Below are 23,261 nucleotides of genomic sequence, written 5' to 3'. Positions count from 1 at the left end.
CCTTTCCAACTGGCATTCAAGGTCCTTCTTAAGCCTAAAGCTTAATCAGTCATCTTTCACACACCTACCAATCCTTCTGCCTGTTTAGACCTAGATTTCTCATTGATATCAAGGCTAGTGGCTTTGACTGCTAACCAAATTGCAGAACAATGCTTGAGACAACAGGTTTTAAAGGTAGATTGAACCACTACTTTTTTTTTTTACAAAGACCAAAAAAGTTATTTACAGAAAATCAAATGCAGGCTTTCCTATCACCTTGAGCCGCTCACAGTGTTGCCCACCTTTGATGTGAATAATATACTTTGTTTCCTCCATTAGCTCAATTATCAGCTTACCTTCAAACGTTTCTACTAGCTGTGGAGCAAAGCTGAGGCAAAAGCAATCAGTATGAAAACCATCTTTCAACAGCAGATGAGGCAAAGCCATGACTGGGCATGGGAAGCATTGAGTCACAGGTTTTTGCTCAGCATTAGAGCAAACAAAAGTGACATAAGGAGAGAATTAAAAGCCTAAACTTTCTTAGCCTGAACTAAGACTTTATATTGATCCTCACTCCTCAACAGATTATATACCTCATCTTTGCAAGTGAATTTGTCCAGAAGATCTGAAGCCTGGGAATCCCACACACCAGGTTCCTTTTATGTAATGTATTGCCAAAGGACTGAAAAAGAGATGGCAAAAGCTAAAAGCATGAATTGATACAGTCTGACTTAAAAACCCTGGACATGAATGGTTGTGATAGCTTGCACTCCTCAGAGTAGATGAAGAGGGTACGTAGCACAGACTGCTGTTATTGAAGTACATACATGGCTGTATCTCTGTCCATGGAGAAGTTTAACAATTCATGTTCTACCACAAATGGGAAAACAAAAGAAACAGAGCTTGTGTTGGACTTATATATATAACTACATTTTTACATTTGCCTCCGGCAATATGTTATTTATGTGCGATTATTATAAAAGAGTGAGGATAAAATCTAATACAGCTTTCATCACTGCCTGCTGTCATACATAAATAACTTGTTACTGCACTTTTGTGAAGAAAAAAACTTCCAATGCAAAGACATACATTCAGTGCTACAGAAATGCTATGAAGCTCTGTGATTGCTGACTGTTTGAATTACAATGCAAACTGAGAAAACGTCTAACTAGGCAGCTCAATCCATAAAGATGGAGAGGTCTTAACACTTCTTGAAATAAATAAATAAATAAATCCATATTACAACTAATGGGAAAAAATATATATAAAAAAAAAAAAACAACCTTCCCAAACTGTTGACAGAGCCACTTTTCATTTGGCAGGTATATCTTAAGAGTATGGCTGGGGATGGTGGTCGCATTCTGGGTTTCTAAAAGCTTCTCCCGACACTCTGTGTAAATCAGCCTCACCTGAAAACAAAACCTAGTAGCAGGGTTTGAGTTTCATGTGCCTAGCCCACCACAAGCCAGATCTGCATTTGAGCCTGTGATGAAACACCAGCTATCAAGAGGTAAAACAAAAGACTGTAGTAGAGCATTAGGCCACATGGGATGAGTGCTGAGGCAATAGGATCTCAGCAGTGAGAATGACAGTTACTCTTTAACCTCAATTTCCTTCCCTTTGCTTGTTGAGAAAATACAGAGCTGAAAGACTTCTTGCTGTCTTTTTTTTTTATTTCTTGCTGTCCACAGTCCCTTCAAAGTGGTTTGACATCATTACCAGTCCTTTGAAGTAGATAATAAAGTAGGATATTTAAGACATTAATACAGTCTGGTTCATTTTAGCCAAATAAAAATGTGGTCTGAGAGTTTGATTTTGTATCATCATGTACATTGCACACCCAGATGTTACATCAGGGACTGAGACCTTATCTCTGTGACTGGAAAACACAAAACTGCCTGATGTGGAGAAAGCAAAAAACTTGGTTCATTCAAAGGCTGAAGTCGATTACCAAAATGTCCATAGTGCTGTTCTTAAATTTTCTTTTATTCACGCTTTATATCTGCATAAGATACAACTCTGCGTCAATCTTGTCTAGCATTAATAGAAAGCAAATGTGATATTTTCCACTTTCCAGAGGGCTGCTGCAACAGATCATTCTGATGACTGGTAATATCATTCAATAAATATTCTGTGCAACCTTATGGAAAACCCTATGCTGAAACATCTCCTGAGCACATTCCATCTCTGTGGTCACCAGTCATAAAGTAATACTATATAACAGCAATTAAAAGTGAGGACAAATTGGTATTTTTGTCCTGAATTCATGAATATCACTTAAATTTTAAAGTAGGCTGAAGTAGGCTGAAATTTTTAAGTAGCTATTGGACTGATACTCCTCCAAGGAGAAAATTTTGTCATTGTTTTAGATTATGTTATCTCAAGACTATATTCAGGGCAAGCTAAACTGCTCACTGAATCAGATCTTTGAAACAGTTTGACAAATAGGTATAAAGAACAGCAGTGAAAATGGAATACGTTTATCTGAAGCCTCAAAACTCAATAGAAGAACATTAATACCAACATTCAGCTATAGTGGAAGGCATTGTGAATCTGATAAAAAAAAAAAAAAAGAAATGATATGCTCTAAACTTGGAATACCCAGGAGGATATATACTGCTGCAGTCTGCTTCTGTGATTTCAAGGCCTGCCCTTTTGCCACTGATTTTAATGGAAGTGGAATCATGCCAAAATTGTGACTATGGCCTCCACAATATAAAATGTGAAGAAGCAAGTGTTAATAAATCAGAAGCACTAGCGGGTCAATCAAGATCATTCCCGCTAAGTGATTACATAAATGACATAGAGATAGCATTTATCTAATGAATCAAATGCACTCAAAGAAGCTGTAGCACAAAAGGGTAGGCACTTGTGTCTGTATATTATGTACCAGGGTTCCGTTTACTCTCAGTTACAACCTATATTTCTGTCAGTGTTCCTTGTTTACGGACATCTCTCTCCACATTATTACCATGTGAGTAGCTTTGCCATCACTATTAATTCTTTACATTATATTTTCTGTTTAAATTCAGTCTGCTTAAATTCTGCCTAAATATCAGATGCTGCTAAAAATATTGATGATTATCCTGTTGCTGACTTAAGGAAGATGTCATTTTGAGCTCCCTTAATACCTTTTAAAAATGACTGAATGTTTCTACTGAAACCTGAAAATACACCTGGCATAAGTGCCTTGTTCAGATGAAGATATCCAATACAAAAAAAAATCTAAACTCACATGGCTGAACTTTGGCAGAATTGTAAATTGAAAAGGCAGGCCTGTAATGAAAGTGTCAGGTGATATTAATTTAGGAGACTTCAGACACAAAACTTCCAATCCCTTCTTTACATACTGCAATATCTATTTTCTTTGCATACACCGCATACATTGTTGCATTTGAAATAACTATTTTTTGAAACTACCAGTTTATGCACCATAAGGCTGCTACTGAGAGGCAGCAGGTTTTGGAAAGGATAATTTTTTTCTAACATGAACACTACACTCATGACAGTTCTGCTAAAGTTCTGATTTCTTTACAGTATTTTAATTCCTCATTACCTTAGTGAATGTACTAATCTGACGTCTGTACATGAGACAGGATTGCATACACCGGTAGCGTGTTTCCAAGAGCGAGAAGAGACACAGGCTGGACACGTTAGACTAAAAGAGACAAACTCATTCCACAATGATGTAGCCTTGACCTGCAACAAACTGAAGCAGTATAGTTTCTGGGAAGCTTTTAATTCAGATTTACAGTGGACTTTGTCTCACAGCTCTGCCACCTACATGTTAATAACACCATTTCTTTAAACCCACTGTGTTCCATCAGTCTTTACTATCTTCCCAGTTAAGGCTGCAATGAGTTTTACTTCAGCTCACTGCACTGCAACTATTAACTCCTGGCAATGAACGGGATTTCACATTTATTTTGTATATGAAATAGACACTTTAAAATACGATGGAGTTGCTCTAAATATATAAAAGATATATTCGAAAAGAAAGGATCTAGTCAGAATAATACAGTGATGTAGGTTACAAAATAACTCACAGAATACTTAGAGAATTACTAAATGATCCATCAAGAATACCTCAAGATAACAGAATTAGTCAAGTTGAGGCATGCCAGAAAACTGAGTTGCAAAGTGAAAGGCAGTGATTCTGGGAGATGCTAAACAACCCCACGGAGAAAATAAGCAACGGTTGAAATCTGGAGAAACAGAGGAGAATTTATATAACAATGGTGGTGTCCTGGGGCAGAACAATCAAGGCAAAGAAATACCAAACCCTCCTCTGGACAGAGCCGCCACCTGTGACAAGTATCAGCATGCGCTCTATTCATTAAGCCAGATTTGGATCTCGCTACGAACACCTGTTAAATTTTCACCTGAATACGAATTTCCAAGCATATAAAATGAGCCACATGGCTCTGTTTCCAGACCTCTAGTCTTTTTCTGAGAGAAAAAGAAAGTGGACTGGTGTTTTATTGTTAGCCTTCCCCCTTCTTATGTTAAAAAACATTTGGTACGCTGAGGATAAAGGATAGGTGTTTGTGATCAGTATTCCAAAATACTTTGATCTTTTTCTTTGGAAGTTCAATAATGCAACATTTTATATCTTAAAATAGTCTATCCTGTTCCCAGAAAACTTTTTTATTTATTTATTTAGTTTTTAACCATAGAAATTCAACACTTGCCAATAATTTCATAGCCAAAAGGATGTAAACTGAAATATCTGAAAAGTGAGGTTGAACAGACTGGGTATGCTGAGCAGCAAGAGCCCTCTAAGGAAGAAATTACCAGTAGGCTAAGACAATACCATAGCTGCTTCCTTCTTACGACAGCTGTATCTCTTGGTGCAATTCCATTATAGCTGCAGTGTTTTTAACTAAATCATCTATAATAAAATTGGGGAAAATTCCACTGTTACAGAACCCCAGCACATTTTTTTTTTAATTTTACAGAATTTAATGTGTCAGAATGCAATTGCTTCAACTACCAGCACTTAGCTGGCTGTACTAGAGAAAATATCTTTTCTTTAAATATGAAAAACCAACCAAACAAAAAAACAACAAAACAAACAAACAAAAACCTTTTTAATGCTTTGTGCTGAGACTGTCAAGAAATTTCAAAGTAGTTTTGCAAATACAGAATGTGCCCTGCAATGCCATCTTACCGGTTCCTTTATTACACACTTCATTACCCACACATATCCGCACTTACAGAAATGTTCTTTGTGCTTCTAACAAGAAGACAGTTGTAGAATGGCACTAGACACTGCATTGTAAATATTCCTGTACAGCTTTATTCTGGTTTCTTAAGGAAGCAAGGCCTATTATTGCACCCTACAGATCTGTAACAATTTCATCATCTGCCATACATCATTCCTCCTCCTCTTCCCTGACCGTGGTCCTAAAGATGCCAAATAGCCACAAAAATAACGGCAGACAGAAAAACCCAAGTTTGTGCCCTTCCTCCAAGATAAAGAAAATGCTGAACTATTTTTTTTCAGGCCTGGGAGGAAACAGCCAAGTGCCCAGTACACGTTTGTGTTGCTCCAAGTAAACTGCAGCATTATTGCATAGCCAAGCAGGCAGAGCTATGAAAGGGGCAACAAGGAACTTCAGAAGGGGGCAATATGCACAAGAAGCAAAATTTTCTCTGTTCTGTTACTCTGGAAGAAAATATTTAGCTTTTTTTTTTTTTTTCCATCAAGAATCCCTCTCAGTAAATTGGCAATCAAAATAGCTGTTGGCTTGCATAAAAGAACACAACGAAGAGATTTGGGGTTTATTTAATGTCTTTGCATTGAACATCTTTCTAAAGATACCCTACGGTTCCAGCTACATTGTATAGATTGTATACATTGTATATATTGAAATAGTGCTTCCTACCGGATATATAGCAAAGAATACGAAAGGAAAACACATCCATGATAGTATTTTCTCTGTATACCCATTTAATTTCCAGCAATTTGTGGGTAATTTTCTTCTTGATTCAGAAGTGGTACCCTTGTGTCTAAAAGCTGTGAGAGATATTTCTTATTCTTAATATACCAAATTATTTGTTTGTTTGGGTTTTATTTCATTGCTTCTCTCCTGCTGCAAGGTCAGCCCTGGCTTATACCCCATGTCTCTTTTCTGCACTTTGCTTTTTATGTTATTACAATTTCCCTGGGGATGCTAACAGCAAACTAATTTCTTCCTTTCCCTGCTGTTGTTTTCTTGACTAACTAGCTCTTCATCTTTCACATATTTTCCTTGTTATCTTTGATTCCCCTGTAATACCTATATCTCTATTTGGGCAGGACCTCGTTGAGTTTTTCGGGGAAAAATACACAATGTGTTGTTCATCCCCCACTACCTGCATTCTCTAATAGGGGTATCTTTACCCTGCCTTTCTTCTCTCAGTGTTCCAACTTGTTTCAAACACCTCAGCTGTATAAAAATCATGAATTAGATTCACATACCTCAAATTTTACTCAAATCATTACATTTAAGCAAGCTTATCCAGATTCTGCATCCTGAAGTTCTGTGCTCATAGGTTTTAAGCATTATTTCGCAATCATTAGTATAACAAAACTAAAGTGAAAAGAAAGCCTTAGATGAAAGCTGAAAGTCTAAACTCACCCATAATAGTTGACAACATTGTGTCCCTCTTTTTGCTTCAGGCATTTCCTTTTTCACTTTTTTTTCATTAGGCTTGTATTTTTCTAATTTTAAGTATCTGTCTGTCTTTGCTCTCTTGGAGTGAAAGTAACAAGAGTTGAAGCAATCTTTCTGTCATCCTTTTGTTTGTTTACGTCCTTCAAACTGTAAACACTCCAGGGCAATGTAATCCTTCTTACTGTTTTGTTACATTGGGGCTCCTAATTGCCAGGTGAACACATATCAAAAGAAGTATTTTCTTTATCCGAATCCCAATAAATATAAATATCCTTCGTGCTACTTCTCTCCTTTATGGAATTAAATTTGGGGTTGCAATTTTTAATTAAAGTTGGGACTTTTTTTCTGGCAGCAATGCCAGGAGTTTTCTCAACGGTGATTGCTTGTGTTTTGATGCTTCCTGAAATCTCACATTCACCATGGTGTTTCTATTAAACTTTCGTAGACTGCTCAAAATGAGTCAACAAGGTGTCCTGGTGGCCAAAAGGGACAGCTGTATCCTGGGGTGCATTAAGCGCAGCACAGCTGATTGAAAGAAGTGCTTGTCCCAACATATCCAGCACTGGTGCAGCCTCACCTTGAGTAGTATGCAGTTTTGAGCTCCACAATATAAAAGGATATAAAAATGCTAAATAGGATGTTTCCAAAGGAGGCCAACAAAGGTGGTGAAACTTATGAGAAGCTGAGGACACTTGGTTTGTCCAGCTCAGATATAACTGGGGGGAGGCCTCATGGCGGCCTGCAGCTCCCTCACGAGGAGAGCGGAGGGGTAGGCGCTGAGCTCTGCTCTCGGGGAACGGCATGGGGCTGGGACAGGGGAGGGTCAGGCTGGGTGTCAGGGGAAGGTTCTGCACCGAGGGGTGGTTAGGCACTGAACAGGCTTCCCAGGGCAGTGGTCACGGCACCGAGCTGCCAGAGTTCAAGAAGCATTTGACAAGGCTCTCGAACACAGGTTCTGATTTTTGGGTAGTTCTGTGTGGAGATGGGGGTTGGATTTGTGTCCTTGTGGGTCCATTCTGACCTGGGATATTCTATGGTTCTGTGATTCACGTGGAGCTTGCATTACCCGTAGCATTAGCAGACAAAAAAAGATTATGAAGAGGGGAGATGTGTCCCACAGTTGCTCACACCCACAAGCTATGTGGGACCGACCAGGACCCGTCGTTCAGATCTCCAAAGAAGAATGGGCTCCTCTTGGGCGCCCGGTGGTGAGCCTGACAGGGCCCCAGCTCCTCTGGCCAAGGCTGCCGTTACGTGCCCGGAGAGCCCACAGAGAGCAGGCGGCGGGGACCTGAGGGATCTTCGCCACCCCTCGCAGCTGGGCAGAGCCCGGCAGCTTCCCCGCACAGTCATCTAAGCCTGAGGTCCCGGGGCACACCGAAGGGCGTCGCTGGGGGCGGTGAGGAACCCGTCCCAGCTCCTGCACGGCCGTGCCAGCAGCCCCCGTCACCGCCGTTACGGCCGTTACAGCCTTACAGCCGTTATAGCCGTTACCGCCGCCCTGAGGTGACAGTGCGCGCGCTCCCTCCCCCGGCTGACTACAACTCCCAGCGTGCCCCGCGACGCCCAGCCGACGCGTCCCCGACTACACGTCCCGACACCGCCCGCGATCCTCCGACCTGCTCTCGCGAGACCCGGGGCGGGCGGCGCTCAGTTCTCGCGAGAGCGCCGGGCCCGGAAGCTCCACGTCGGAGGGCTCGGGGCCGATCGGGCCGGGGCCGGGGCCGGGACTCGTCGGGCGTCGGCGGTGCCGCGCGGGGCCATGGTGAGGCCGCGGCGGGGTCGCGGGGACCGGGGGGAGGCGGGAGGCGGGAAGGGAGAGAGGGAGGGAGGGAGGCCTGAGGGTGCCTTGGGGCTCCCAGGCCGCCGCCGCCGCCTCCCCGTCAGTTAGGCGGCGGCGGCGGCGGCGGCGGGGACGTGGCGGTCTCGCCCTGCGCCCGGAGCTTTGGGTGCGGGCCGGCGGGACGCGCGGGGACCCAGCGCTGCGCAGCCGCTGGGGCAGCCGTGTTGGGGCAGCCCTGGCCTGCTCCTGGCTGCCCGGAGCCTGGAGCGGTGCAGCAGCAGAAATCACCCGCGGTTCTGTGCCCTGGGTGTCCCGTCCGTGGGGTGCAGGCGCTGCACGAGAGCTGCGTGCCTTGTTCTCAGCGTCCGACCTGAGCGGTTTGCTCTAATTAGGGCTGGTTCGCTACTCTGCTGCCACACACACGCAGCACCCTGTGGTCACAGATTACCCCCTCAGTTCTCCGGGATAAAAGGCTGTTCAGCAGCATTAAGAAAACCCAACGGCCTCTTAGTGTCTGAACAAATCTGTAATGCCTGAAACGTTTCAGAAAATCACGCTGTGGTACTTCTTGTCTCTGAAATACCCAGGCTTTAGGTTGCCAGTGATGAAAGCAGAGAGTCAAAGCCTGCTTTGTAATGGAAACAGCTAAACTCTTCCCTCCTCCCAGTTTTTACAACATTGTGTTCCAGTCTAAGACTTAGTGTTGGAATTGTGAATGGAAATAAATTTGTAATGCACAGGTGTTTTCTGTTGTGACAACTGTCGTCTTTACCTGATTTTTTAAAGTGAAATAAAAGGATTCATTTTCTGTTGTTTCACTTTACTTCAGTAGTTCAGGCACCAGGGAAGTGTGCGTGGAGATGGGTACCACATCTTTTCCTCTGTCTGTGCTGGAGATGGTATTTATAAATATAAGCATATAAATATCGTTAATTTCACTGAAGTAGATTAAACAAGCCTGCTGCAATTGGTAGAGATGTGCTGTTACCAGAAATTCCTACACACACACGCACAAAAAAGCAGATGAATAGAAAAGAGTAGTCTTCTGTCTGCCTGAAGAGCAGAATTGACTCCATTTATTTCAAGGTTTAATTTCAGGTTTCCTTCCTCCATCGTTTCCTTAGGCAATTGTATGTTGAATAATTTACCATTCTCATTTTTTTTTTTCATCTCTAGCCTCTCCGACTTGATATCAAGCGAAAGCTAACAGCCCGGTCTGACCGGGTGAAAAGCGTAGACTTGCATCCCACAGAGCCATGGATGTTGGCTAGCCTTTACAATGGCAGCGTCTGCGTTTGGAACCATGAAACACAGGTGATGACTTTGGTTTTCATTTACTATGATTTTTTTGTAACTGACAGGTATATTAATTCTGTTTCAACACCGTACATACAAGAAAAATCTTAAATACTGCTACTGGGTGACTGTACTCTTCCCCGACTTATACACAAAAGTCCTTTTAATAATGGATAAATAATATCTTGAGCAGCAGCAGTAATGACACTTCATTTCCTACGTATTTATTTTTAAGAATGAATCCTTTGTGGATTCCTTGCAAACTAATGCCTTTTCCTTCTGAGAGATTAGAGGATTCTCTCTTGTACTTGACATCTGTATTTTTGAAGATTGAAGAATTAGACCTTTGCTTCTCTGTCAAGTATAGTTGAAATTGGGCAGCAGCTTTAAAAATTATTTGGGAGGAGAGGGAGGTGTCTGGGAAGAAGGGAGGGAAGACATAAAGGTGAACAAACAGGCAAGTATCTTCTTTCTTGAACCAGGTATCCTGCTTTAAAAAAAGTGTGGATGTAGTGTTGCAAGATTCTTTGGAGTATTTTGAATGACAACGTTTTGGACAGTATTAAGAAAAGCTGATTTCAAAACTGTTATTTTCTCCAGTGCTGTAAAAATATTTATTTTTTTTTTTATTTTTAGACCCTGGTGAAGACTTTTGAAGTATGTGACCTGCCAGTGAGAGCTGCCAAATTTGTGGCGAGGAAGAACTGGGTTGTTACAGGAGCTGTAAGCTGTCATCTTCTTGTGATTTCCATATGCAGTACTAGGTTCTCTAATTTCGTTTTCATGCCATTCCTTTTTATATCACCTAAAAATGTGATTTGATACGAGTTTGCAGAAGACAGAGGAATGCTTTACTACAGTTCCCCAAGAACTTTCTCCTTTAAATAAACTTAGAAACTTAAACTTTTCATTTCAAAGTAAAGTAACCTAGTATTGTGGCTAGTGCAAGGTAGGTCTGGATTCAACGTTTACTGTCAACTGGAGTGTGTCCAGCACCCGATTTCAACTACACTAGTAGTGCTGCTTTAGCTAAGCTGAAACTAATGATTTTTGAAGGTAAAATGACTTAAAAGTTGCTTTCTACTTTTGTTCCCGGCTATATTCAAAGCACAATTTTTTAAGTTTTGTTCACCTCTGGAAAAATACTCAGGTTTTATTCAGTGAGTCTGCTTTGAGAGGAATTGTTTTATTCTAATCTTGCTCACATTTTATTCTTGATGGAGTGAACGTTGATCAGTTCTTAATCTGGTGTCCAAATTATTGCTGAATTATTATTATAGCAAATTAGAGTAGAAGATATGTATAAAAACATGAACAGTGTGTTAATGCAGTAACTTCTTGCTGAAGGGCTCTGCTATCTGTCTATGAATCAGCTTTCAGATTAGACATTAAAAAGTTGTACATGGAAAGTATGGGTAATCCGTTGAAAAGTCAGATTTCTCTCAATGTTTTTTTTTTTTTAATTTAAACTGATATCTAATGCCTTAAATTTTTTGTCACGTGTTTTTTCTTTCTAGTCTAGTCATTCTACTGTCTAAAGCTGCCACGACATATTTAGTTCAAGTGATTGTAAGTCAGGGCTGTTTCCCCAGAAGTAGAACACTACTTCTCTGCCAGCACAAGAGTTCAGACAGATGCATGGGAACTGGATTAGGAACTGATGAAATTTAAAATCTATTTTTATCAGTTTAATTTCACCTGGATCAATTCCTCAATCTGATTCACTGTGCAGCTGTATCAGCCTTACATTTCACAAGGGAGGCTACAGTGCAGTGGCAAGGAAGTGATGAGGAAAAAGCAAGACAGCTGCTTTTAGCAACTGGACCAAGTCTTTATCAGCATGGATATGAAAATGTGACGTGAGCCCTTGCATATTGTTTGTGTTGCATATGCATTGTGCTGAGTGCCTTGTTTCAAAGGAGCTCCTGTTTTTTTTCTGCCATTCTGTAGGTTTTCTGTAGGTGTTTCTTAAACAGGCGTGTGTGTGAAAGAGGAGAAGGGTAGAAAAGAAAATACTTTGGATAAAGGAAGTAATATAGAATTTATCAAAACGCCAGTTTCGTTTACTCAAGATCTTGTATGTCACAGTCACTAGTGAAAGTTCTACAGTATGCCTTATTCCTTGTCAGACAGTTCTTCAGAATTTTTTTTATAAAAGGGTTTGGGAATATTGCTTTTAGGAATACTGAATCTGAAAAATCAAGATTTTTTTTTATATTTTTTGACCCACCCCTGCCATTCAAATGAAAAGCAAGTTTTCAAATCACTTTTCCATTTGTTTTAGTGTTACAGTTTATTTCCTCCTGGCCCAACAACATTAACATTATTGTAAAGTTGATGTTGGAGAACCTTGCTTTTAATTTTCATATTTGTGTTGATTTTCAAAGCATTTTTCCACTTTGCTTAATTTTAAATCAAAAGACCATTTAAAATACCTCTTTTTAAAATGAAATCTTAATTGAAGTTTTCTTTATTGGAAGTGCCTTGGAATAGAATTGGGTAACTTACAGACTTCTGAACAAAATTTTAATTTGTCTTGTGAAATAGGTATAGAAAAATTTTCTTAAACTTATTGTTATTAGAGACTTTTTAATAGCGGAGTGTTTCGTCTAGCTACCTTGCATTGAATAGGAAGTGTATTATACAAAGAGCCCTGTTTTAATTGTTGCTTTTCATCTCTTTCAAAGGATGACATGCAAATTAGAGTTTTTAATTACAACACCTTGGAAAGGGTTCACATGTTTGAAGCGCACTCAGATTACATTCGTTGTATTGCTGTGCATCCCACACAACCTTTCATACTGACAAGCAGTGGTAAGACTTCTTTGGTATATTTTGATATTTTTTTAATCATCTGTTTTGAGGCTTCTGTTCTATGCCTAGTAAGGAATTGCACATTTTTTCCAGTTTCTGATGAAACAGGAATCCTTGAACAAGTAGCCAACACATCAGTTTTTATTTCTTTGCCAGATATATTCAAGTTATTTTTTTCTAATGGAATATCTTCTACTTACAATTTCAAATATTACAGCTTATGTTCTTTTCAGAGGAGACCTAATAACCTTGTTGCTGAATAACTGCACAATGTAAAGTTTGTGTACCCGCTAATTATCTGCTATTTGAGAGTTTGCCACACTTAAGTTCCATTTTTTAAAAAATATTTGTATAACAGCTTGGGGTATGTTTTCAGTTGGCAATCTGAATTGAAGCAACAGGTAACTTACATCTGTTTTCCCAACGTACATCAGAGTTCTGTTATTTGAGACAATCTATTTTACTTCAGAATGAAAAACAGTATTCCAGCAAATCTTGCCAAGAACATGTACTACATCGTGGTCCTTAGTCCTTTCCACTCCTGGAAATCTTACTAATGCAGTCAGAGCTCTACAGAGTCAGAGAATACAAAGAGTGTTTTGTGTCAGAAGCACTGTAGTTATTTCTTTGTATTTTGCTGTTGAAACTAACATACCTACACTTGAAGTAAAGATACCAGAAAGCCAGGTTGGTCGCTTCTGCTTCCTTTTCCTTAATGATCATCACAGTTGATGCTGCAGAAGGCAGCACAGGTCCAATTCTTCAATGTGATCTGAAAAGAAACGGTATATATAGATGAGCTGGGCAGACTCCTTTTTTAGTTTTATAACCATTTTACCAGAGAATCTTTTAGATGAACCTGTATTCCCTTTTATTTACAGATTTAAAAATATTTATCTTGAGTATTAGCAGTACCTCCTTTCAAGGAGAAGGGATGAATGAACTTCAGAATATGTTAAACTAACTGAAGCTTTTTTTTTTTTAGATGACATGCTTATTAAACTCTGGGACTGGGATAAAAAATGGTCTTGTTCTCAGGTGTTTGAAGGACACACACATTATGTCATGCAGATTGTCATAAACCCGAAAGACAATAATCAGTTTGCCAGTGCCTCCTTGGATAGGACAATCAAGGTAAAGAATTATTTTGGTTTTTTCACTCATTCGTTATCAGACAGAGCACACAATAATACAATCGGACAGTGGGGTTAGAATCCTTAAAAGCAGGTGCAATAATAGATTTTTTTGCTTGTACAAAGACCTGTACATTGATCGAGTTACTATGCATGTACTAAGTCACTCAGTAAATTTACAAGATTACCTGTCACCTGTAATCACTGAAATATGGTTCTCTAAACTATATTATCAGTATAAAATTTATATATAAACAATCAATAATAAATATACATAAATTATCAGCATATTGGCTGTAAAAATGCCGATTTTGATTTCATACATCTTCAGATGCTGAGATTAGATGTGTATAAATGTTGATGTGATAGTCGTGGGAAAATATCAATGTAGCTACAACTTGATTTGATTCATTTTGAGCCCTCATTTAGAATGAGATTTGTCATTTAATGTAACTGGAAAAAAATAAAATTGGGCGCAAATGTGGAGCTATTGTATGCACAAAAATTAGATTGCTTTTTCTTGGTCTTCTAGTTGGTTTCATAAACAGATATTTCTGCCTGTGAACATTGTCTTATTTGGTTGTATGTCCTAAAAGAAAACGCTGAAAGAAACCAATTCTATTGCTTTGAGGTGCGAGGCCAAAGTCTGCAACTCAGCATGTTTTTTCTGTTTATTTTCTTGGGGATTGGTAGTTTGATAAGCAGTTGTTCATCTTCTTCGCCTAAGAGCAACAACCGTATCTTTGGAATTCTAAATTCCAAACATTAGAATACGTATTCTGTTTGCAAAGTTGACGAGAGAACCTTGATGAGAAAAGATCAATAAATCCATGTGGTTGTGTTTTGTTTTATTTTTTGTCTCTCTGGGAAGGTGTGGCAGCTTGGTTCTTCTTCACCCAATTTTACTCTGGAAGGCCATGAGAAAGGGGTGAACTGCATCGACTATTACAGTGGAGGAGACAAGCCGTATCTCATCTCAGGTGCAGATGACCGGTTGGTTAAGATTTGGGACTACCAGGTATGTGTTCAGCTTTCCATGAACTCTTGTACAGACTTTGCCATAGCAAAATCACGAATGAAGAAATAGGGAAGTGGACTTAAAAACATCAGCACGTTTTTCTCGTCCTTCCTTGGAAAGAAGGAATTGGGGGCAGTATTTCATGGTACCTTTTCCAGATCTTGTTAACCCTTTAGAAAATATGCTGTGAATTCTTCAAATTAACTTAGAGATTATTTTAAATAAATTTTGACATTATGGTGTTGTAATTAGTGTTAGCTTTGTTCCCCTCCCACTCTTTTTGTATGCACACGTGCTTGTATTGACAGTTCACAGGGATCATCAAGTGAGTCATTGCATTATTGCCTCATTCGAATGCTCTGCAGGAAAGAAACAGATTGAATCCAGGGACAATTGCTGGAACCTAGAGCTCATAAGTACTTCTGTGTACAAATGCATAAATGGCCAGAAGGGCAAGGTAAAAATCGTGAGATAGGAATCTCAGGTTGTTGAAGTGTAGTGTCCTAGAGTAAATCCAAGCTCAGAAGTTAAAGCAAGCAATGTTGATTAAACTACACATTGTAGTAATGACTGTTAGCTAACCATGCTCAAAATTTTGCCACCCTGTACAGCTGTATACATTATGTAGGCTACTCCTCGTTGCCTGGAGCAGAGTAGACTTTTCTTTCACAAGTGTGAGTGAACATCCTTAACACAGATGGATCTTTCTTCATCTGTAATTAAATTCAGATACACATTTTGCTCTGATTAAGTGAACTCAGATCTTTCTTGCTTTGATCTATTGTGCTACTGAGCTCTGAGAAAGTGCATTTTTTTAAGAAGAAACCCATCTAAAAATAGAGAGAAACAACAATGTCAAGGGAAATAAATATTTTCTTTTGGAGAAGAGAAATTAACTCAGCATGATCATAGTTTTGTAATATATGTCTAATGCTGGTGCTTTACCATCTTGGAAATGTTACTGGAAGAAATGCAGAAAAAATGTTTTCAGGGAGATTTCGAATGTTTTTCTTTAACAAATGAATGTTTAAGTGTAGCAACGTGTTTATTATCTGTACCTGTCATTGTGACTTTTTGCAGAATAAAACATGCGTACAGACACTGGAAGGACATGCTCAGAATGTGTCATGTGTCAGCTTCCATCCTGAGTTGCCTATCATAATCACAGGCTCGGAAGACGGTAATTGGGTATTTCCTGGTATATAAAGGAAAGGGGAAGAACTTGTGGGAAACTTTTCTTGTGGTGTGCTACACATCTCCTGCCCTTGGGTTGAGAGAAGAGATAAAATACATGTATTTCTTTATTTTTTCTCTAGGAACTGTACGTATTTGGCATTCAAGCACCTACCGGCTGGAAAGTACACTCAACTATGGTATGGAGAGAGTGTGGTGTGTGGCCAGTTTAAGAGGATCCAATAATGTGGCTTTGGGCTATGATGAAGGCAGCATTATTGTTAAGGTACCATTAATTTTTCGAAATGAGTAATGATGATTCATCAATGTCCTAGGTACAGATAAACTTATTTTCTGATTCTTTGATAATAGCTAAAAATATTAAACATAGCGTTTTAATTGGCATTTTTAGATAGAGACAGGGTATTTCACTAGATATGTTGAACTGAAAAGAAAATAAAAATTCTATTTTATCCATCTGCTAAGTTGTTATCCTACACTTCCTAGCTTGGTCGTGAAGAACCTGCCATGTCCATGGATGCAAATGGAAAAATTATTTGGGCTAAACATTCAGAAGTGCAACAGGCTAACTTGAAAGCTATGGGAGATGCTGAAATTAAAGATGGAGAAAGATTGCCGCTGGCTGTAAAGGATATGGGGAGCTGTGAAATCTATCCTCAAACAATTCAGCACAACCCTAATGGACGGTAATTAATTTTAGGAGAAAAATAACTTAAACGTTTCTGACTTCTCCTTTCATTATTTTTTTCTTTTATACTGGAAAACTTTGCATGTGCCTTGGTCAAAGATGAGAGCATAAGGAGATCAGGTTTCTCAGAGCCAGGACTCGGAAAATCAGAGTAGTAGATGGCCCTCACCTGTAAGAGCTCACAGCTTAAGTAGTGAAGTTGGACATTGTAGACAGGAGAAGGAATATTTAAAAAAAAAAAAAGGCAGTAGTAGGAAACTATGTTGTTCTATCACTTTTTTGAATTGCTTTTTGTTAACAGATAAAGGGATACAAGGTAAGAACAGCAGCAAAGTGGAGACCAGAAGCAAGAAATGATAGCAAGTAGCTAGCAACATGAAGCAGGGAAATCCAGCTGTGATATTTTGGAATATACAAAGCTTTTTTTCTGTCTGCATTTGTAGTGATTATATTATCACATATCATCATTAGTTAAGAGACTTAACACCTTTTCAGATAATTTGTGTGCTTCATCTATTGAACCAAACACATCTCTGACAACTTACATCTTTCTCTTGCTCTAGGTTTGTAGTAGTGTGTGGTGATGGTGAATATATCATTTACACAGCGATGGCTTTGAGAAACAAGAGTTTTGGTTCTGCCCAGGAGTTTGTATGGGCACACGATTCTTCAGAGTAAGTGTTCGAAATTTTTCCTTTGTATTAACTTAAATTTATTGCTGCTAGGTTTCAATCGGTGCACACAATAAGTTGAGCTGGAGACCAAAAAACAGTTTGATTAATGAACTCTTAATATCTGTACTACTTAAAGGTTTTCTGTTTGTCATACTCCAGTAACTCTTGAAAATAAAATGCAAGGTGTTTTTTTTTGTAGCAGCTTATTTTAGTAGTTTGCTACTTTAACAGGCGAATAATTTTTTTTTTACAATGCAATCTCTAGATACGCAATCAGGGAGAGCAACAGTGTTGTAAAGATATTTAAAAATTTCAAAGAGAAGAAATCATTCAAACCTGATTTTGGAGCAGAAGGTGGGTATTTACTTTCAGAATACACGTTAATGCTTTTTTTTTTTTTTTTGCACAATGCAGATTTGTTTCACCTCTGTTTTCTTGCAGGTATCTATGGTGGCTTCCTGTTGGGGGTCAGATCTGTTAATGGATTGGCATTCTATGACTGGGAGAACACAGAATTGGTTCGCAGAATTGAAATTCAGCCCAAACACGTATGTTATGAGAGGGAACTGAAGATATTTCCATGTCCATGTTTACTGAGTTTTGACTGGACTACTGATTTTCTTTAAAGAAGCCAAGCTGTTAATCATAAAAATTTCTTAAGTTTATCTCTGTCTTGTAGCAAAAGGGAAAAAAAAATCCTATATATGTGTTGATTTATCAGTTTCTAAAGCTGCTATGAGAGTTTGTACAAATTAAAGTTTGTACTTTTTCCCTTCTTAACTTGGGGGTCTCTAAAATAGTGCCATTATTGATTCTGATTTCTGATTTGAATACAGATTTTCTGGTCCGACTCAGGTGAACTTGTCTGCATTGCTACGGAAGAGTCATTCTTCATCCTGAAGTATCTGTCAGAAAAAGTTGCAGCAGCCCAAGAAACACATGAAGGAGTCACTGAAGATGGAATTGAAGATGCTTTTGAGGTACCTCCATTTAAAAATTTAATGTGACTGAGATTAGAGATTGCTGAAGCAACTCTTTCCTGAAGATCACTGTTAAATCATTTTATTTGGGATGCTTTGGGTTATCCCTGGGGAAAGTAGTTGTCTGAAACCCAGTGTTGACATGTCTTGATGCCTAGATTTTTCTTCAGTCATCTGTTAGCTATTTGCATAGTTAAAGAGGTTATTTTTAAAATAACCTCTTGGGTATTATGTTCATGTAGTTTAAACTCTTTTTGCAAATTTTTATGTTTTGAAATGTGATTGAAGTTTAAGTTCAAAAAAAACAACCACCACTTTCTGTGAAATGTCAGAAACAAATTTCATGAGGAAACTTGTCTTTGAGTATCTTGCTTAACGCTTTGTTTGGTACTTCTTTCCTGGATTTGTATTTTGGTTAAGTATTAAGGTAGAGATTTCTTACCTCACAACATTTTTTAGAAAACTAGACTTATTACTACGATTATTCCAATCTGTAGCCAGAGTTTTTTGCAATTTGCCCAACTATCTGTTGAACTATAGAATATTACCTTTAATTTGAAAACACAATGGTTTCACTGCTATGTAAAAGCAGTTTTTTTATATATCTAATTAAATCAAACTTAATTTGCAGGTTCTTGGTGAGATTCAGGAGATTGTGAAGACAGGCTTGTGGGTAGGCGACTGCTTTATTTACACCAGTTCTGTGAACAGACTCAACTACTATGTTGGAGGAGAAATTGTGACTATTGCCCATTTAGACAGGTAAGTTACTGCGTTAGGTTGTAAGCAAGCTTTACATCTTTTTTTTTTCCAGAAGAACTAGGTCATGGTGAACCTTATCACCCACTTGTCCTGCAGTGTTACTTTTTATTACACATCATGCTCATAATGTATGTTCTGAGGCAGTTAATATGATCTTGTAGAGAATAAACAGTATTATGTGAAAGTGTGGAAATATAGTAAAAGTTGAATTTTTCATGTGCATATTCTTGTTGCTGTAAGACCTATTGGATTTTTTTTTTTCTGTTGTATTTGGTAGTGGACCTATTCAAGATGAATGTTCTTTGTTTCGTTTCAGGACGATGTATCTTTTGGGGTATATACCTAAGGACAACCGACTTTATTTGGGTGATAAAGAGCTAAACATTGTTAGCTACTCTTTGCTGGTCTCAGTGCTTGAATATCAAACTGCTGTGATGAGAAGAGACTTCAGTATGGCTGACAAAGTTCTTCCCACAATTCCAAAAGAACAGAGAACCAGAGTTGCACATTTTCTTGAAAAACAGGCAAGAGAACTACATTTACTTTAGTCATCAAAAATGTAATCAGCTTATTCACATTTCTAATCGAATTTGTTAATCAAAAACAAATACATTTTTTCTGTAAACTTGTTAATCCTCCATTTTTTTTATTTGATATATTTATATTTGATAATACTGTAATTTTTGATTTAGAGGGCTTTTGTTAAAACATTTACGATGCTATTTGACCAGACAGGTCGGAGTTTTACTTGTGGACTTTTATTTTAGGGCTTCAAACAACAAGCCCTTGCAGTATCTATGGATCCAGAGCACCGCTTTGAACTTGCTCTTCAGCTTGGAGAATTAAAAATTGCTTATCAGCTTGCCGTAGAAGCAGAGGTAAGCATACAATTTTTTGTGGTTCATACTAATTCTGAATATCAGTGAAGTGAAGAGGGCCTGTAAGAAAAAGCAATGTGAGGCTGCGGTACAGCTCTCTGAACAGTGTATGTATGTCCCCAACTTCCTCCCTGGAGTTCTGCCTGTAATTCAAAGGCATCTGAGCTGTGGGATGCTGAAGAATGTTGTTTGCTCAGAGAGATACAGAAACTCCTCCTGGAGACTTCAGATGCTTGACCAAGAACAAAGCCTTAATCTTTAGTATTGAACAGAGAGAGGAAGAATGGCAGGACTGAAGCCTCTGGGCCTTTGTTCCAGCCTTAGCAAACTGGGATCATTTCTGATGTCCTAGGAAGGCTGACAGGCAGTGATTTGTCCTATAGCTGCTATTAATGTTCCTTTTGCAAAATAATTGAGTAAATGGTAAAGAATTAGTTACAGACACAATGCCTTTCTTACATATTGATGGTTAATTTGGGAGCATTCATTAAGAGATTATTACTGTCTAATTTTCCAGACATTTCTACATTTAATGTTTGTCATCAAACATGGAGGGAGAAGGTAGAAAGTTACGGTTGTATAATGATCTGCATGTAACAGTGTCATGCTGTGAAGGTGCAGTATTCATTGTATCTTAATGGGAAGACAAGTGTAATGATAGAGTACAGTACCTTAACAGGTAAATTTGAATGCTTTAATCTTCAAATGCTGTTCAAAAATGTGAGCTTTTATTTTTCTTTACCTCCCTCCCTCCTTTCTGCCATTAGTCAGAACAGAAATGGAAGCAACTTGCTGAACTTGCCATTAGTAAATGCCAGTTTGGCTTAGCCCAGGAGTGTCTCCACCATGCACAAGACTACGGAGGACTACTGCTCCTGGCTACAGCTTCAGGAAACGCTAACATGGTGAATAAGCTGGCTGAAGGAGCAGAAAAAGATGGCAAGAACAATGTTGCATTTATGAGCTACTTCCTGCAGGGAAAGTAAGTAGCATGCAAGAGTTGTCATTGGGCTTTCTCCAAATGCCTGACTACGGCTGACTCACTATACGTGCAAAGATAGTGGCACGTACCTTTTCATAAAGGCTAATTCTATTTTATGATGCCTACTTCTTTTAAAATCTGAAATGAAAGCACATTAGCTGTTTTATTCTATGACATTAATAAATCTAACGTAATGCAGAAGTCAGTCTTCTAAGCTTATTGATTAAAATCACATTTTAAACTCTTATAGGCTTGACTCATGTTTGGAACTCCTGATTAAAACTGGGCGTCTCCCAGAAGCTGCATTTCTTGCACGGACGTATTTGCCAAGCCAGGTTTCAAGGTAACAGAAAATCACACGCAGAGTATGAATAGTATTGTCAAAACTAGCTGTGTGCAAAAAATATGACTTGCATTTCCAGGGTTGTTAAGTTGTGGCGGGAGAATCTCTCTAAAGTTAACCAAAAAGCTGCTGAGTCCCTTGCTGATCCTACAGAATATGAAAATCTTTTCCCTGGATTAAAAGAAGCTTTTGTTGTTGAAGAATATGTTAAACAAAGTCTCGCTGACCTGCGGCCAGCCACAGAATACCCCCTTGTCACTGTAAGTAAGAAATGGGAGTTCTTCTCAAGAAAGAAGTATTTGACGTTGGGTAAATTCAACTTCAGTCAGATTAGTTAAACCACTTAAAAATTTCATGAATGCGTTTCTTTTTTTTCTTTCTTTTAGCCAAATGAAGAGAGAAACTTACTTGAAGAAGCAAAAGGCTTTGAGCCTTCTGGAATAATGGCATCTCAGGTCAGTGTTACTATTAAATGATGAAGTCTAAGAGGCAACTCTGTTGTACAGTACTATCTACCCTGGAGAATATTTCACCATAATGGACAAGGTATTGCTCTTGCTAACTAGACTGCAAGCGCTGCAACCCAGTTCCATGTTCTTTTCCCTCAGATTTGACTACAGAAGTAGATTAAGAAAAGCCATCAGTAGTTACAGAATGAACTCTTCCATGTGGCTGCTTACCTTGGTTTATCTTCTGTTAGAACTTTGTGATAACTTGCAATGTTATTTCTGAATGTGAGTGATCTGTAACATGTTAAGTTAGAATTGTCTTGCATTAGAAGCTGGAAACATGGCCACCCGTGTTCTTCAGGTGGGCTTCAGTTCTTGAAATTAACTGACACTTACTGGAGACTGTTTTTGTTGTATCAATTCTATCATCAACTGCTTTGAAGTAATGGAGGGGGAAAAAAAGTGGTAGGTTCCAGTGATGATTAGAGCAGTTGGTAGCCTCAAGATGCGAGTCTAGGATTATGGAGGGAAACTGTAGAAGATAACCAAGGCTTAGAGGAGGTGCATATGGGGGATTAGGGGTCTGCTGTTATTTACCTGCTTTTGTCAAAAGAATTTAAATTCAGAAGAACTTAAAGGATCTCATTTTCATTAGAAAAAGGCTGAAGAACCAGTTCCATCTCCTAAACCAGAAGTGATGAATACAGTACTGCAGAATTCCGATCTACTTCCAACAAAAGATCAAAAGGTACTGCACTATGGTTTAGTAAGGGAAGGAATGTTGTGGCCTAAAGAGTAATAATGTCACTTTCTAGCTTGATACGAAGCAGACTCCTGAGGTCTAACACAGGGTGTGGATCCTTTCCTCTTGTGCACGGAAACTACACAGCAGTGTAGACCCATCCCTACAGCTTTGTGGGCTTACAAGCAAACAAGTGGAGTAAAAACACAGTTGGTCAGAACACAGTAACAAGCAGCAGCACTGAAAGCTGCTTTCTTACCAAAGGTGCCAGCTTTTTTATTTTAGTATTTATGCATCGGCTACATTGCCTCAGGCTTGGTGTTTTGCATAATGTTCCAGTACCTCATATAGAAACATACAGAATACAGCTCCTGCTATTAGCTGCCTAACACCTAACTATGTAAATATCCCTGTAACCTGGACTTTCTTCCTAGACGCTTCTGGACTTGGAAGATGACCTCGATAACTTGGACCTGGAGGATATTGATACCACAGATATCAATTTGGATGAAGAGATCTTAGATGAGTGAATACACTTTTTAAATGACCAAATCAACTACTTACTCCAGATAAAGGAATGAAGTTCTATGGACTGCATCCTCCACGTTAACTTGATTTTTATACACAAGATGGACCATGTTTTAGGGAGAGGGGAAGACCTAGCACCTGTACAAAAAATCAGTTTTCAGGGTGGTGAAATTCAAGATGTAGGTCTGCTCTTAATGCATATTCAAAATGTTTTCATTTCCGAAGCAATTCAATAAACCCTTTTAAATACTCTATTCACATTTTCCAGTATTTCAAAAAGTAAAGTGAATTATAGGCAACTTTTTAGCTTCGAGGTACATCAGTACAGGAATTCAACTCAGGCTGTGTTACCAAGTTCA

General features: G+C 38.8%; 1 protein-coding gene across 1 annotated transcript; it reads left to right on the top strand.

Annotated features, from left to right (window-relative positions):
- The first annotated feature begins 8,243 nt into the window (after positions 1–8,243).
- On the top strand, positions 8,244–23,156 carry COPB2 (COPI coat complex subunit beta 2). Its single transcript, XM_080605200.1, has 22 exons — positions 8,244–8,403; positions 9,598–9,735; positions 10,354–10,440; positions 12,405–12,531; positions 13,517–13,665; positions 14,536–14,682; positions 15,763–15,862; positions 15,999–16,141; positions 16,363–16,562; positions 17,128–17,238; positions 17,504–17,592; positions 17,680–17,786; positions 18,075–18,218; positions 18,850–18,980; positions 19,297–19,504; positions 19,748–19,858; positions 20,626–20,840; positions 21,091–21,183; positions 21,263–21,443; positions 21,570–21,638; positions 22,288–22,380; positions 22,809–23,156. Exons 1-22 carry the CDS (start codon positions 8,401–8,403, stop codon positions 22,902–22,904), a joined length of 2,742 nt encoding a protein of 913 aa, XP_080461326.1. The 5' UTR covers positions 8,244–8,400; the 3' UTR covers positions 22,905–23,156.
- The last annotated feature ends 105 nt before the right edge of the window (positions 23,157–23,261 follow it).

This window comes from Anser brachyrhynchus, assembly GCF_964034855.1.
Source record: "Anser brachyrhynchus genome assembly, chromosome: 9".
Lineage (NCBI taxonomy): Eukaryota > Metazoa > Chordata > Aves > Anseriformes > Anatidae > Anser > Anser brachyrhynchus.
This window is presented reverse-complemented; position numbering and strand designations above follow the sequence as displayed.